The sequence below is a fragment of the Schistocerca piceifrons genome, chromosome 1 (assembly GCF_021461385.2).
Source record: "Schistocerca piceifrons isolate TAMUIC-IGC-003096 chromosome 1, iqSchPice1.1, whole genome shotgun sequence".
Lineage (NCBI taxonomy): Eukaryota > Metazoa > Arthropoda > Insecta > Orthoptera > Acrididae > Schistocerca > Schistocerca piceifrons.
Window position 1 is genome coordinate 297,592,281 of NC_060138.1, and position 15,171 is coordinate 297,607,451.

The 15,171-nt window shown below is 44.3% G+C and overlaps 1 protein-coding gene across 3 annotated transcripts in view; it reads left to right on the forward strand.

Moving 5' to 3' along the window:
* Positions 1-15,171, forward strand: part of LOC124776623 (COMM domain-containing protein 4) — a 555,896-nt gene that overhangs the window by 528,824 nt on the left and 11,901 nt on the right. For all 3 annotated transcript variants that reach the window (XM_047251722.1, XM_047251716.1, XM_047251728.1), the window contains exon 8: positions 5,108-5,147. In XM_047251722.1, coding sequence (XP_047107678.1) covers positions 5,108-5,147 — 40 coding nt within the window. The remainder of the gene's footprint in view (positions 1-5,107; positions 5,148-15,171) is intronic.

The following is a 15,171-nucleotide window of genomic DNA, read 5'->3' on the forward strand; positions in this document are numbered from 1 at the left end:
AAATTTCAATTCGTACTTTTTTTTTAATTTCTAATTGATAATTCAGATACCAGTTTTCATAGATGCAGCGTTAAAAATGGTTTAGTAATTCTTCAATAATGATTAATTTCTTTCAAAAAAATTTTCACCCGCTATTTTACCCATTAGTGGTTGAATTTCTTTATTTCTGAGCAACCAAAATCGGTTTTCGTAGTTCTAGCTTCAAAACTGTCTTAATAGAGACATACTTTCAAAACGCCTTTCATCTCCTATTTCACCCCCCATAGGAGTGGAATTTCGAGCAATTCCTTCGTAAACGATGCCTACAATATACGATCCACACCCTCTCCAAGTTTAAAGTCTCTGTCTTTACCGGTTTGGGTTGGGCGATGATGAATGAATGAATGAGTGAGTCAGTCAGTCAGGACGTTGCCATTTATACACACATCAAAAAAAGTTTTGCATCACCCGGGTTCCCAGAACTCCTGAAGATAGACGTTGACTGTGGGTATTGTATCACAGACACAGTCCCTTTGACTGTTCAGATGTCACTAAACCCGCCCACAGATGTAAACAACCATTCATGAGCAGCGCCTGTTAGACGGAGGGGGTCCGACAGCCGATCAGTTTCAGTCATTCCACCAGGAAGGAGGTACACAGCTCTTGTTGTCTGTAGTTCAACCATGCCTAGACGGTCAATACCTCGGTTCGATCGCGTCCGCATTGTTACGTTGTGCCAGGAAGGGCTCTCAACAAGGGAAGGGTCCAGGCGTCTCGGAGTGAACGAAAGCGATGTTGTTCGGACATGGAGGAGATACAGAGAGATAGGAACTGTCAATGACATGCCTTGCTCAGGTCGCCCAAGTGCTACTACTGCAGTGGATGACCGCCACCTACGGATTATGGCTCGGAGAAATCCTGACAGCAACGCCACCATGTTGAATAATGCTTTTCGTGCAGCCGCAGGACGTCGTGTTAAGACTCAAAGAAGTCATGGTGCGTAACTTCACTCCCGAAGTCTATGACGAGGTCCATCTTTGCAACCACGACACCGTACAGCGAGGTACAGATGGGCCCAACAACATGCCGAATGGACCGCTCCGGAATGGCATCACCTTCTGTTCTCCGATGAGTATTGCAAATGCCTTCAACCAGACAATCGTCAGAGACGTGTTTGGAGGCAACCCGGTCAGGCTGAACGCTTTAGACACACTGTCCAGCGAGTGCAGTTTTGCATCACCCGGGTTCCCAGAACTCCTGAAGATAGACGTTGACTGTGGGTATTGTACCAGAGACACAGTCCCTTCGACTGTTCACAGACGTCACTAAACCCGCCCAAAGATGATATTTTGGGGTGGCATTATGTGGGGCCGACGTACGCCGCTGGTGGTCATAAAAGGCACTGTAACGGCTGTACGATACGTGAATGCCATCCTCCGATCGGTAGTGCAACCATATCGGCAGCATATTGGCGAGGCATTCGTCTTCATGGACGACAATTCGCGCCCCCATCGTGCACATCTTGTGAATGACTTCCATCAGGAGAACGACATCACTCTACTAGAGTGGCCAGCATGTTCTCCAGACGTGAACCCTATCGGACATGCCTAGGTTAGATTGAATAGGGCTGTTTATGGACGACGTGACCCACCAACCACTCTGAGGGATCTACGCCGAATCGCCGTTGAGAAGTGGGACAATCTGGACCAACAGTGCCTTGATGAACCTGTGGATAGTATGCCACAACGAATACAAGCACGCATCAGTGCAAGAGGACGTGCTACTGGGTATTAGAGGTACCGGTGTGCACAGAAATCTCGACCACCACCTCTGAAGGTCTCGCTGTATAGTGGTACAACGCGCAACGTGTGGTTTTCATGAGCATTAAAAAGGGCGGAAGTGATGTTTATGTTGATCTCTGTTCCAATTGTCTGTACAGGTCCCGGAACTCTCGGAACCGAGGTGATGCAAAACGTTTTTTGATGTGTGTATATAGAGATTAATTGTGGGGCTTTTGTTAACGAACTACTCTTCGGTCCTTGCGGTAGATGCACTTTGAAATTCGTCACCGGACATACAAAATCACTAAAGCAATAAAATATTACGAGGCGCTTGTTTCTTTCCCCTTTCGAAATTGCCGTTCATTAAATTCTGTTGTCGGTAGATATGTTTTTAGATGGCAGAGGACCATGAAAACGACAAAGGTTAGATCGTAGGCATCTAAAATCTTTCAGAAGATTCGCCAGATTATTTAGGAAAGTCGGCTCTCTCATACATTGTATACAAAGAAGTCCCAGAAAAAATGTTTACTTTGAATTTTGTCAAATAAAAATGTCATTTCTTACCGACAGACAGTAAAGCTTCGCCGCATGTGATGAGACATCCATGCACAGGAAAACTCGATAAGTGCAAGGTCGCGTCTGCCACTGAATGGCTGTCTCCTCCCGGCGTAACACTCTCCTCCCGGGCGCAGCCTTTGGCGACGCGGGTTTACCGACTGTGATACAGTAAGCCAATAGATTAACCGTAATCAAATCGGGTGCCGTAAGAGGTGTTGAAAGGATAGTCGTAATGCAATAACGCGCCATTTCTATAACGGCGCCGGCACCGGCAAAATAAGTCTGCCCCGCGAAAAGGGAGCCATTAGCCGGCCAGCACCTCAAAGCGGCGCGGTGCTCCCAGCGGCTACGGCATTGCCCTCTGACGCACTGCGCGAGAACCACCGCGGGAAAAAGGCCGCCTCACTACGTACTCAGGGACACGACTGCAAACTTTACTTCTACAAAAATAGCTATAGCCATTTCCGCATCTAAATCATTGCTGGCAGCAAATTATTTAACTGACCTGAACGTGAGCTCCTATCAATATTACATAGCTTGATTGAAAACAGCACCGGCATTCAGGAAAGACAGATCAAGCGCAACATATCTCGCCCTCGTTGTATCTTGGTCCCTCATAAGTACATCTGACAAAAAATTAATCACCCCCAGGAAACAACCTGTTACCATGAACAGTGTCTCTAACCTTGACAATAGTCTCAATTCGGCAAGGAAGATAGTCCGCAAGTTCCTTCAAGAGTGCCATATCCAGCCGAAGCCATCCATTGACAATTAGATGTCGTAAAGCTACTAAATTGCTATGAAGTTGCTTGTTTCGTTTCAGCTGCTGTTTCAGAAAGTCCCAGATATTTTCTGTGTGATTGAATTGGGATGATTCGACCGTCCAGTGGAAGTGTCTGAATGTTCGTCGGACTAGGAATCTACAAAATGCTCATTATGAAGCTATAAGAAAAAGGTAACACTTGATTACCTCGAACGTAGAACTAAACAACTTAGTTTATGCTGACGGTAAACTGAATGAATGAGCTCAAGTTGTGGTACGAAAAACACCCCCAAAACTTTACAAAACCATCTCCGATTTGAACTACACACCCTGCGGGTTAAATGTCTCATTGGGCCGTCGATGCGCTCGTGCCTTTTATTACTTGAAAAGGCGAAAAATCGCGATCGTCGGACCACACTACACACCTCCAGTCAGCTGCTGTACAGTTTGTGTTGTTTATCCCACTGAAGGCGTGTAGTTTCGTAAGCGAATGCAAGCAGTAGCCTTTTGCGGGATAGCGGAAATGCCCATTGCATGCAGAGCCCTTCGCGACGTCTGTCGGAAATTTTTTTATAGTGAACATTAGTTGGGACTATATACATATGCACCCACTTTATTTACTGCTATATTGGGCGGAAATTTTACTCGGCAAACATTGGTTGCTTTGAAAATGGGCATAGCCCGAAACCAGTCACCGACTAAATAAACATCCATTTTAGTTGCCACTCTGACTGTCTCCTTTCGCATAACACATTTTTTTTACGGTGCTGTATAGTAGGTACGCAGAGATGTAAAGATTATAGAACACACAGGAAGAGATGCGTGACGGTATCAAATCAGTTCTAGATTGATTAAGTGTATATAATGCTTAACTCTAGCCTCCCTCATAGCCACTGACCGTTGTTCAGTCTTCGTTGGTTGTTTGTTTGGGTGAGTTGGGGAAGGGGGCCAAACAGCGAGGTCATCAGTCCCATCGGATGGGGGAAGGACGGGAAAGGAAGTTGGCCGTGCCCTTTCAAAAGAACCTTCCCGGTATTTGCCTGAAGCGATTTAGGGAAATCAGGGAAAACTTAAACTACGATGGCCGGACGCGATTTGAACCGTCGTCCTCCCGAATGCGAGTCCATTGTGCTAACCACAGCACGACCTCGCTAGGTCTTCCTTGCTTACTAGCAATGTATTCCAGGCAGTGTCTTATAAGCCGCTGTCAGTTGTCTTATACGGGAGAACCATTATGGCGTCAGTTGCAGGAAACGATGCGTTCATTTTGTAACTCCCTTCTTATTTGCTCAGTCCCTCTAGAAAAATGAAGAAAAGGCGGACGGTAAAATAAAGATAAAGAATTTCGGTAATGATTTTAAAGGGGTAAACAAGACTAAGTTTTTTGCGTGGTACATCTCGTGTTACTATCGTAATTAATAATTAAATTTTCTTGTTGTCCATTAACTCTTCTGCGAAAATGACGTACAGGTTGGAGGTAACTGGGGATGAAACTCACAATGTTTCATATTTATGGTCACCAGTCTTTAACCTGGCATCGGACACTATCTGGGTATTTTAAGTTTCCCAGGCTTGTCCATACTTCCGCACCCCATCATGTACATTCTCCCAATCTCCCAGGCAAGCACACATCCAGTTAACTCATGGCTACATATAATAAGCGAGAAAAATGATATAAACCGGATTTATTTTTCCGAGCTGGAAGGCAATGTGCAGCTGATGGCTAGGTGCTACGTCTTATCTAATTTGCTGAAATTATTTGTGTATGTAGTGCACTTTCCTTCCTTAATGTTGAACACACGAGCCGCTTCTGAAAACAACTAAACATTGTCGAAGGAATTCACAATTTTGGCACTGATTACAGTATTTGATTTACTGAATTAAAGTCACACAGTGCAGAGAGATCCATCACAGACAAAATAACAATGGAAATGTCACAATTTTTTGTGCTGCCGTAATTTCGGTATCCAAGAGATGGTATCAATACTGCAATACTAAAACCATTTCGTTTCTACTTGTGTTTCAGTACGACAAAGTTAAGAAGCTTACGGCGGATGCAAAATATGGTAAGTCGTCAGACAATTCCACGCATCGCTTGCAATGCGGGGGCGTGTGGCACACGCGGCGACGCAGAGGAAATGAGCAGAGCAGCGTCTGTCAAAGCCAGCCGGACGCCACACCCTGCTCGCCACCGCTCCAGCAGCCGTGCTCTTCATTCCGGGAATTCACTTTCTCCTCGTATAAGATAACAACTAGCACGTCCCGTTGTTAAACGCTCGAAGACGGAGTCAACTCTACAGATATTTTAAAACCTAGTTTTCAGTTATGAGTTACAGAATTAAAATTATGGGGAAGCCTTTCGAATATTTCCTATACCCATTGAAATATTGAATGTCTGCGTTTTTTAGAACTGCTAACTTAGTGATTTTTTCTCTCTTAAAACAGTAACTAGTCGTAAGGCTACGCTTTGAAATGTCGGTTAGCTCCATGTAGCAGGGGTTTGGGGCATGACTTCTACGGAGCTCGCATGTGCTTTCAGAAGGCTCAATGAGATGAGCCAAAGGGTGTCGTTCCAAGATTATCGTGATTTTAACTCTCCGATGCTTACAATTAACGGAAAGCAACAAAGTGACTGAGTCTTCACTGTCAAATCGCTGTTTCTGCATTTTTGTATTATGCTTTAATACGTCAACAACCGAGTCTACATTTAATACCGTTATTTTCACAGGTGTAAAGACACTTTTTTGTTTTTGGCATTAGCAGGTTAACTTCGTAAATGTTTCGGCAGAGTGCACAAGACTATGGTAACGTGTCACCATCTAATGGTAGTTTTCACGAACGATTAGGATGAAATAAGGTCTTGAAACATGGGGTGACTTTCAGTTGCTAAAAAGCGCTTACTTCCTAACGGCGTTTGCTTGACAAAGTCTGTTATTTGCACATTTCTTGCTGTTCCTTTGGTGCATTTTGGCTGCTTTCGCAACGTGCGCATTAGACAAAATTGGCAAGAACAAGTATTTTTAGGGCATAATTACAGGGGGAAAAATCTGTAGCACTCTCAGGCATTCGACAATTTGGCCACATTGGTAACAAGTTTTCGGCATTACCTACCACTGAAACCACAAATTTCCTCTGAAAACGACTAAATGTTCTTGAAAGGATTCTCAGTTTTCTCATTGATTTTAATTGTTAACTGAATAAAAGTCACGCAGTCCAAAGAGATCTATCGTGGAACAAATATCTAGGGGAATAAAACTATTTCAGGAGAAAAGTTCACTGCAACCAGTACACACAGGTCGTAGAAGATGATGAATAGAATTTATCGTCCCATCAGCATCACGTTCACTAAACGAAGTACTAGCTCTCTTGACTCAAGATGCGTCAGGAAATCGGCTTTGATCTTATGGAAAGAAGCATCGCAAATTCTCTCAACAAGTGTTATTCATACCAAAGAAATCCTGTAGCACAGTCGGAATTCAAAACACGCGCTTCTGGAATACTGAGTCCCGGAGAATCGTGCAGACATACCGTCGTGTGACCATCGCACAGAGTTCCGTATGGACGATGTAGTAATAAATATTCCTTGCCGTCGAGAAGCAATTGAAAGAGTTGACAAATAAGTCGCCAAGTCCGGATGGAATCCCGATTAGGTTTTACAAAGAGTATTCTATGGCACTGGCACGCCACGGCACTTATTTAGGTTGAATTTATCTGAAATCTTTCGCCCAACACAAAGGCCCAAGCAAATTGGAAAAAATCGCAGGTAACTACTGTATATAAGATCGGACCCTTAAAATTACAGACCGCTATCCTTAACATCAGTTTGCTGCAGAATTCTAGAACATATTCCAAGTTCCAATATAATATATTTCCTAGACACCGAAACGCTTATTTCCGAGAATCAGCACTGTTTTAGAAAGCATCGCTTATGCGAAACTCAGCTTGCCCTTTTCTCACATGATATACTGCGATCTATGGATGAAGGGTAACAGGCAGATTTCATATTTCTAGATTTGCGATAAGCTTTGATATTGCGCCTCCCTGCAGGCTGTTAACGAAGGTACAAGCATACTGAGTACACTCCCAGATACGCAAATAGCTTGAGGACTTCAGAACACTACTGGCCATTAAAATTGCTACACCACGAAGATGACGTGCTGCAGGCGCGAAATTTAACCGACAGGAAGAAGACGCTGTAATATGCAAATGATTAGCTTTTCAGAGCATTCACACAAGTTGGCACCGGTAGCAACACCTACAACGTGCTGACATGAGGAACGTTTCCAACCGATTTCGCGTACACAAATAGCAGTTGACCGGCGTTGCCTGGTGAAACGTTGTTGTGATGCCTCGTGTAAGGACGAGAAATGCGTACCAACACGTTTTCGACTTTGATAGAGGTCGGATTGTAGCCTATCGCGATTGCGGTTTATCGCATCGCGACATTGCTGCTCGCGTTGGTCGAGATCCAATGACTGTTAGCAGAATGTGGAATCGGTGGGTTCAGGAGGGTAATACGGAACGACGTGCTGGATCCCAACGGCCTCGTATCACTAGCAGTCGAGATGACAGGCATCTTATCCGCATGACTGTAACGGATCGTACAGCCACGTCTCAATCCCTGAGTCAACAGACGGGGACGTTTGCAAGACAACAACCATCTGCACGAACAGTTCGACGACATTTGCAGCAGCATGGACTATCAGCTCGGAGACCATGGCTGCGGTTACCCTTGACGCTGCATCACAGACAGGAGCGCCTGCGATGGTGTACTCAACGACGAACCTGGGTACACGAATTGCAAAACGTCATGTTTTCGGATGAATCCAGGTTCTGTTTACAGCATCATGATGGTCGCATCCGTGTTTGGTGACATCGCGGTGAATGCACGTTGGAAGCGTGTATTCGTCATCGACATACTGGCGTGATGGTATTGCCATTGGTTATACGTCTCGGACACCTCGTGGTCGCATTGACGGCACTCTGAACAATGGACGTTACATTTCAGATGTGTTACGACCCGTGGCTCTACCCTTCATTCGGTCCTTGCGAAACCCTACATTTCAGCAGGATTATGCATGACCGCATGTTGCAGGTCCTGTACGGGCCTTTCTGGATACAGAAAATGTTCGACTGTTGCCCTGGTGAGCACATTCTCCAGATCTCTCACCAATCGCAAACGTCTGGTCAATGGTGGCCGAGCAACTGGCTCGTCACAATACACCTGTCACTACTCTTGATGAACTGTGGTATCGTGTTGAAGCTGCATGGGCAGCTGTACCTGTACACGCCATCCAAGCTCTGTTTGACTGAATGCCCAGGCGTATCAAGGCCGTTATTACGGCCAGAGGTGGTTGTTCTGGGCACTGATTTCTCAGGATCTATACACCCAAAATGAGTGAAAATGTAATCACATGTCAGTCCTAGTATAATATATTTGTCCAATGAATACCCGTTTATCATCTGCATTTCTTCTTGGTGTAGCAATTTTAATGGCCAGTTGTGTAATGCCGGCCAGAGTGGCCGAGCGGTTCTAGGCGCTACAGTCTGGAACCGCGAGACCGCTACGGTCGCAGGTTCGGATCCTACCTCGAGCATGGATGTGTTTGATGTCCTTAGGTTAGTTAGGTTAAAGTAGTTCTAGTTATGGGGGACTGATGACCTCAGAAGTTAAGTCCCATAGTGCTCAGAGCCATTTGAACCATTTTGAGTAGTGTAATAGGAACCAATATGTTGTTCTCGATGACGAGTGTTCATCAGAGACAAGTGTACCGTCGGAAATGCCCCAGGGAAGTGTGATAGCACCGCTATCATTTTCTATATGCATAAACGATCCGGCAGGCAGGGTGTTTGCTTATCATGCTATGGTGTACGGGAAGGTGTCTAAGTTGAGTGACTATAGGAAGATGCAAGATGACTTATTTGGTGTGATGAATGGCAGCTGACTCTAAATGTAGAAAATCATAAGTTAATGGTAGTGTCCTGCTTGACACAGTCACGTCGTTCAAATGTCTAGCGTAACGTTACAAAGTAATATGAAATGGAATTAGCACGTAAGGACTGTGGTGGGGAAGGCAAATGGTTGACTGCGGCATATTGGGAGAATTTTAGGGAAGTGTGGTTCCTCTGTAAAGGAGGCCGCAAATAGGACGCTAATGCGAGCCATTCTTGAGTAGTGCTCGAATGTTCGGGATCTGCTCCAGGTCGAATTAAAGGACGAAATAGAAGCAATTCAGAGGCGGGCTGCTATATTTGTTGCAGGTAGGTTCGAACAACACGCAAATAGTACGGAAATGCTTCGGGAACTCAAATGGGAACCCATGGAGGGAAGGCGACGTTCATTTCGAGAAACACTTCTGAGACAATTTAGAGCGCTAGCATTTGAAGATGAGTGCAGAACGATTCTACTGCCGCCAACTTACATTTTGCAGAACGACCGTGAAGATAAGATACGAGAAATTAGGACTCATACAGAGGTATGATTTAGAAAAGGTAGGGGATGCAGTATCAGAATCAGAATTTAAGAGAGCTTTGGAGGACTTAAGATCGAATAAGGCAGAAGGGATAGATAGCATTCCATCAGAATTTCTAAAACCGTTGGAGGAAGTTGTAACAAAACGACTATTCACGTTGACATGTAGAATGTATGAGTCTGAGGACATACCATCTGACTTTCGTAAAAATATCATCCACATAATTCGGAAGACTGCAAGAGCTCACAAGTGCAAGAATTATCGCACAATCAGCTTAACAGCTCATGAATCCAAGTTGCTTACAAGAATAATATACAGAAGAATGGAAAAGAAAATTGAGGACGTGTTAGGTGATTATTAGTTTGGCCTTAGGAGAGCTGAGGGCACCCGAGAGACAGTTCTGACGTTGCCGTTGATAATGGAAGCAAGACTAAAGGAAAATCAAAACATTTTGACTGGGTTTGTAGACGTTGAAAAAGCGTTAGACAGTGTAATATGATGTAAGATGTTCGAAATTCTGGCAAAAAATAGGGGTAAGTTATATGGAGAGACGCGTAACGTACAATATGTACAAGAGCCAAGAAGGAATAATAAGAGTGGACGACCAAGAACGAAGTGCTCGGATCAAAAAGGGTGTAAGACAGGGATGTATTCTTTCGCCCCTACTGTTCAATCTGTACATCGAAGAAGCAATGATGGAAATAAGTAATAAGGTTCAGGTCCGCAGCTCGTGGTCGTGCGGTCGTGCGGTAGCGTTCTCGCTTCCCGTGCCGGGTTCCCGGGTTCGATTCCCGGCGGGGTCAGGGATTTTCTCTGCCTCGTGATGACTGGGTGTTGTGTGATGTCCTTAGGTTAGTTAGGTTTAAGTAGTTCTAAGTTCTAGGAGACTGATGACCATAGCTGTTAAGTCCCATAGTGCTCAGAGCCAATAAGGTTCAGGAGAGCAATTAAATTCAAGTTGAAAATATATCAATGATACGATTCTCTGATGACATTGCTATCCTGACTGAACGTGAAGAAGAATTACATGATCTGCTGGATGGGATGAACAATCTAATGAGTACAGAATATGGATTGAGAGTAAATCGAGGAAAGACGAAAGTAAAGAGAAGTAGCAGAAATGAGAGCAGCGAGAAACTTAACATCGGGATTGGTGGTCACGAAGTCGATGAAGTTAAGGAATTCTGCTACCTAGATAACAAAATAACCAAAGACGGAGAGAAGAATGAGGACATCAAAAGGAGACTAGCACTGGCAAGAAGGGCATTCCTCGCCAGGAGAAGTCTACTCATATGAAACATAGGTCTTAATTTGAGGAATAAATTTCTGAGAATGTACGTTTAGAGTACAGCATTGTATAGTAGTGAAACATGGACTGTGGGGAACAGAACAGACTCGAAGCGTTTGAGATGTGGTGCTACAGACGAATGTTGAAAATTAGGTGGACTGATTAGCTAAGGAATGAGAAATTTCTGCACAGAATCAGAGAGGAGAGTAATATATGAAAAACACTGACAAGGAGAAGGGACAGGATGATTGGACATCTGGTAAGACATTAAGGAATGATTTCCATGGTACTAGAGAAAGCTAGAGAGGGCAAAAACTGTAGAGGAAGGCAAAGATTAAAATGCATCCAGAAAATAATTTAGGACTGAGGTTGCAAGTGCTACTCTTGAGATGGAGAGGTTGGCACAGGAGAGGAATTCGGAGAGGGCCGCATCACACCAGTCGGAAGACTGATGACTCAAAAAGATGTATGTAGGTAGTGGTTTTATCCTCGTTCTATTTGCGAGTGGAACAGAAAAGGAAATGACCAATAGTACAGGGTAGCTTCCGCCGCGCACCGTATGGTGGCTTCTGGAGTATGCATGTAGATATAAATGTAAATACGTAGTACTGGCTTGCATCACGCCATGGTCTTGGTAACACACACAAAAATATTACCTGTATTCGCAATGTTTCAACGCGCTGGCACTTAACGCAAATGAATTAGATCAAATCTGCTTAAAGTACAAAGTGCAAGAGGCTAAGTCAATGACTTAATTGATAATGGAAGATAGATAGTCGTTACCGTGGTCGGCGACCATGATGAATAACTTATACATCACTATAAATGTGTGGATCGTTCTACATTTATCGACATAGGTTAGGTATTTCGGCACAATCGGATCAAAGCACAAAGGAAACATCGGTATTGTGTATTACGTCAAATAGTACTTAAACATAAGATCTGTAAGTGCATACTTAGTTAATTGTGTTTGATCGCTGTATGAGAGGCTGCTAAAGGTATCATTGAAGATAGAATTTCGTTTCTGTTCCGAAATATTTGTTGCCATTGGCAGATATCAGCAGTATGACATACAGATATAACAGCACCTGACGGAAGTGCAGCGAACGTGAGGTGCATGACTAAAAAGAAGTTGTTAGTTAGCGAGTTGTTTACAGTACTTGTATGTTCTATAAATCACTTTGATAACATATTGTGACAATGTAGAACGAGTTACTCCTTACTAATTTCGACCCAGTAAGCATCAGTTACTGCAACAGTTTCCTTGAAATCGAGCTTTATCGTAGCGTCCCTGTATTTTTCTTCGATCACCATCATTGAAGGGACCATGTTACAAGTTACCGTGAAAGACCCCGACCTCTTACACGTTCTTTTCCACCTACAAGGAGATCTGATCATTTTAGTTTCTTATTCGAAACGTAGATTAAGACCGTGTTGGATGACTCTAGAAATAAATCTTCGTTTTCCGAACATAGTTTGTTGTTTCCTTCACATATGAATATAGCCTATGGTTGTGTGTTCCTGTGTACTTGCACTTTTCGCCGAACGATCCAAGGTCTTTCTTACAGTGTTCCTGACGTTCGTTTTTATCTTTCGTCAGAAACCGTTAATTTTTGACTCACAGTCTCTCTTAGAGACGTTGGGCTCTATCGTTTCGCCTTGGTATTCAAATTTCTTTTACTATTTTATTTTCCTCTCATTTGCCTAAAGCTTTCTGAACGCTAATTCGAGGCGTTATGAGCTGCTCTGTATCAAATGCAAAGCGAAATAAGCCCTTGTTGCTTCTATCTGAAGTAATTAGATCTCTTTAGCGGCTACAGAAAGACAGTCCAAGAAAATCACACAGTCATCCGCCAAAAGCTAATCAGTTATTACTTTGAAAGTGTTGTGTGTTAATTATATGAGCCCCACATACCAAATATAATTTTTAAGTTTTTTAAGCTTTTGTCGACAGTTTCAGCGGTTTCTGGAGGATCGACAATAGGTTCCACATGAAAATATGAAGGTTACAATGTGACACCTCTTCATTACATGGCCGGCCGCGGTGGTCTCGCGGCTCTAGGCGCGCAGTCCGGAACCGCGCGACTGCTACGGTCGCAGGTTCGAATCCTGCCTCGGGCATGGATGTGTGTGATGTCCTTAGGTTAGTAAGGTTTAAGTAGTTCTAAGTTCTAGGGGACTGATGACCACAGCTGTTAAGTCCCATAGTGCTCAGAGCCATTTGAACCTTCATTACATGTCTACTGTACAGCGCTTTTTCTGGCGTATCTCTTAACAAATTTCAGCCGCTTTTTTATTAATACACTATCTGATCAAAAGTATCCAGATACTTGATAGTGTCCACTCGTTATGACATATTTATTCTGCTGGGGTGTCCGAATGTCTGTGGAAGAATGGCAACCCAGTTTTCTGCAGGAGCCAAAGCCAGAGAAGGTAGTGATGTTGGATGCTGGGGTCTGGGGCAAAGTCGACGTTCTAACACGTCCACTGCGTACAGGTCAGTACTCTGGGCTGGTCAGTCTAGCTGAAACCACTTACAACTTCGTGGCGACTTCCATCGGTAATGGTGGAATTCAATGTGGTGTTGGCCTACCCTTAGCCTTCATTACAGCTTCCACTCTCGCAGGCTTATGTTCAGTCAGGTGCTGGAAGGTTTCTTGGGGAATGGCAGCCCATTCTTCACGGAATGCTGCACTGAGGAGAGGGATCGATGTCGGTCGGTGAGGCCTGGCACGAAGTCGGCGTTCGAAAACATCCCAAAGGTTTTCTATAGGATTCAGGTCAGGACTCTGTGCAGGCCAGTCCAATACAGGGATGTTATTGTCGTCTAACCACTGTGCCACAGGCCGTGTATTATGAACAGGTGCTCGATCGTGTTGAAAGATGCAGTCGCCATCCCGTAATTGCTCTTCAACAGTGGGAAGCAAGAAGGTGCTTAAAACATCAGTGTAGGCCTGTGCTGTGATAGTGCCACGTAAATCAACAAGGGGTGCAAGCCCCCCCCCCCCCCCCCATGAAAAATACGGCCACACAATAACACCACCGGCCCGAATTTAACTGTTGGCACTACACACGATGGCAGATAACGTAGACCGGGCTTTCGCCGTACCCACACCCTACCATCGAGTCGCCACATTGTGTGCTGTGATACGTCACTCCTCACATCGTTTTTCCACTGTTCAATCGTCCAATGTTTACGCTTCTTACACCAAGCAAGGCATCATTCGGCATTTACCTTCGTGATGTGTGGCTTATGAGCAGCAGCTCGACCATGAAATCCAAGTTTTCTCACCTGCCACCTAACTGTCAAAGTACTTGCCGTGGATCCTGATTTATTTTGGAATTCCTGTGTGATGGTGTGGATAGATATCCGCCTATTACACATTATGATCCTCTTCAACTGTCGGCAGTCTGTCAATCCACAGACAAGATCGGCCTGTACGCGTTTGTGCTGTACATGTCCCTTCACGTTTCCACTTCACTATCACATGAGAAACAGTGGACCTAGGGATGTTTAGGAGTATGGAAATCTCTCGTACAGACATGTGACATCCAATCACCTGACCACGTTCGAAGTCCGTCACTTCCACGGAGCATCTCATTTTGCTCTCTCACTATGTCTAATGACTACTGATGTCGCTGATATGGAGTACCTGGCAGCAGTTTGCAGCAGAATGCACCTAATATGAAAAACGTGTTTTTGGGCGTGTGTGTACGTCCACAAAACATTGCCTCCAGATGCTGCTTTATGACAGGGTCCTCCGTCATGCTTGTACTACGAATAATTGTCTCCTGACTGTTCCTCTGCTGTACACAGTACGCAATGCCGTAAAATATGTTTATATCCTACCACATCTGGCGTTTTCTGAAGTTCAGTAAGGGAGGCAAATCCTTACCACGAAAAACACTCTATACTGTAAAACTACTTCCTCTGTACTTCGCTGTTGGCACTACACATAATGGCAGGTAATATTTTCCAGGCATTCACCAGACTAAAAACCTTCCATCAGATTGCTGTAAGGCCTAACGTGATTCATCACTACAACTCGTTTCAAGTTATCCACTGCCCAGTGCTGTTGCTCTTTACACCAACTACAACTTCGCTTAGCATTAACTGCAGAAATGTGTGGCTTACGAGGAGTTGCTCGACCATTATACCCCATTCTTTTGAACTCCCTATGCATAGTCATTTTGTTACTGGACTGCTAGTAGGACTTTTGAACTTGTGAGTAAATTCCTTCCACTCATTTCATGTAATTTTTTTTATAACCACTCTCCACAATGCTGAACGGTACCTCTCTGTCAGTGCATGAGGTTTACCTGGTTTTG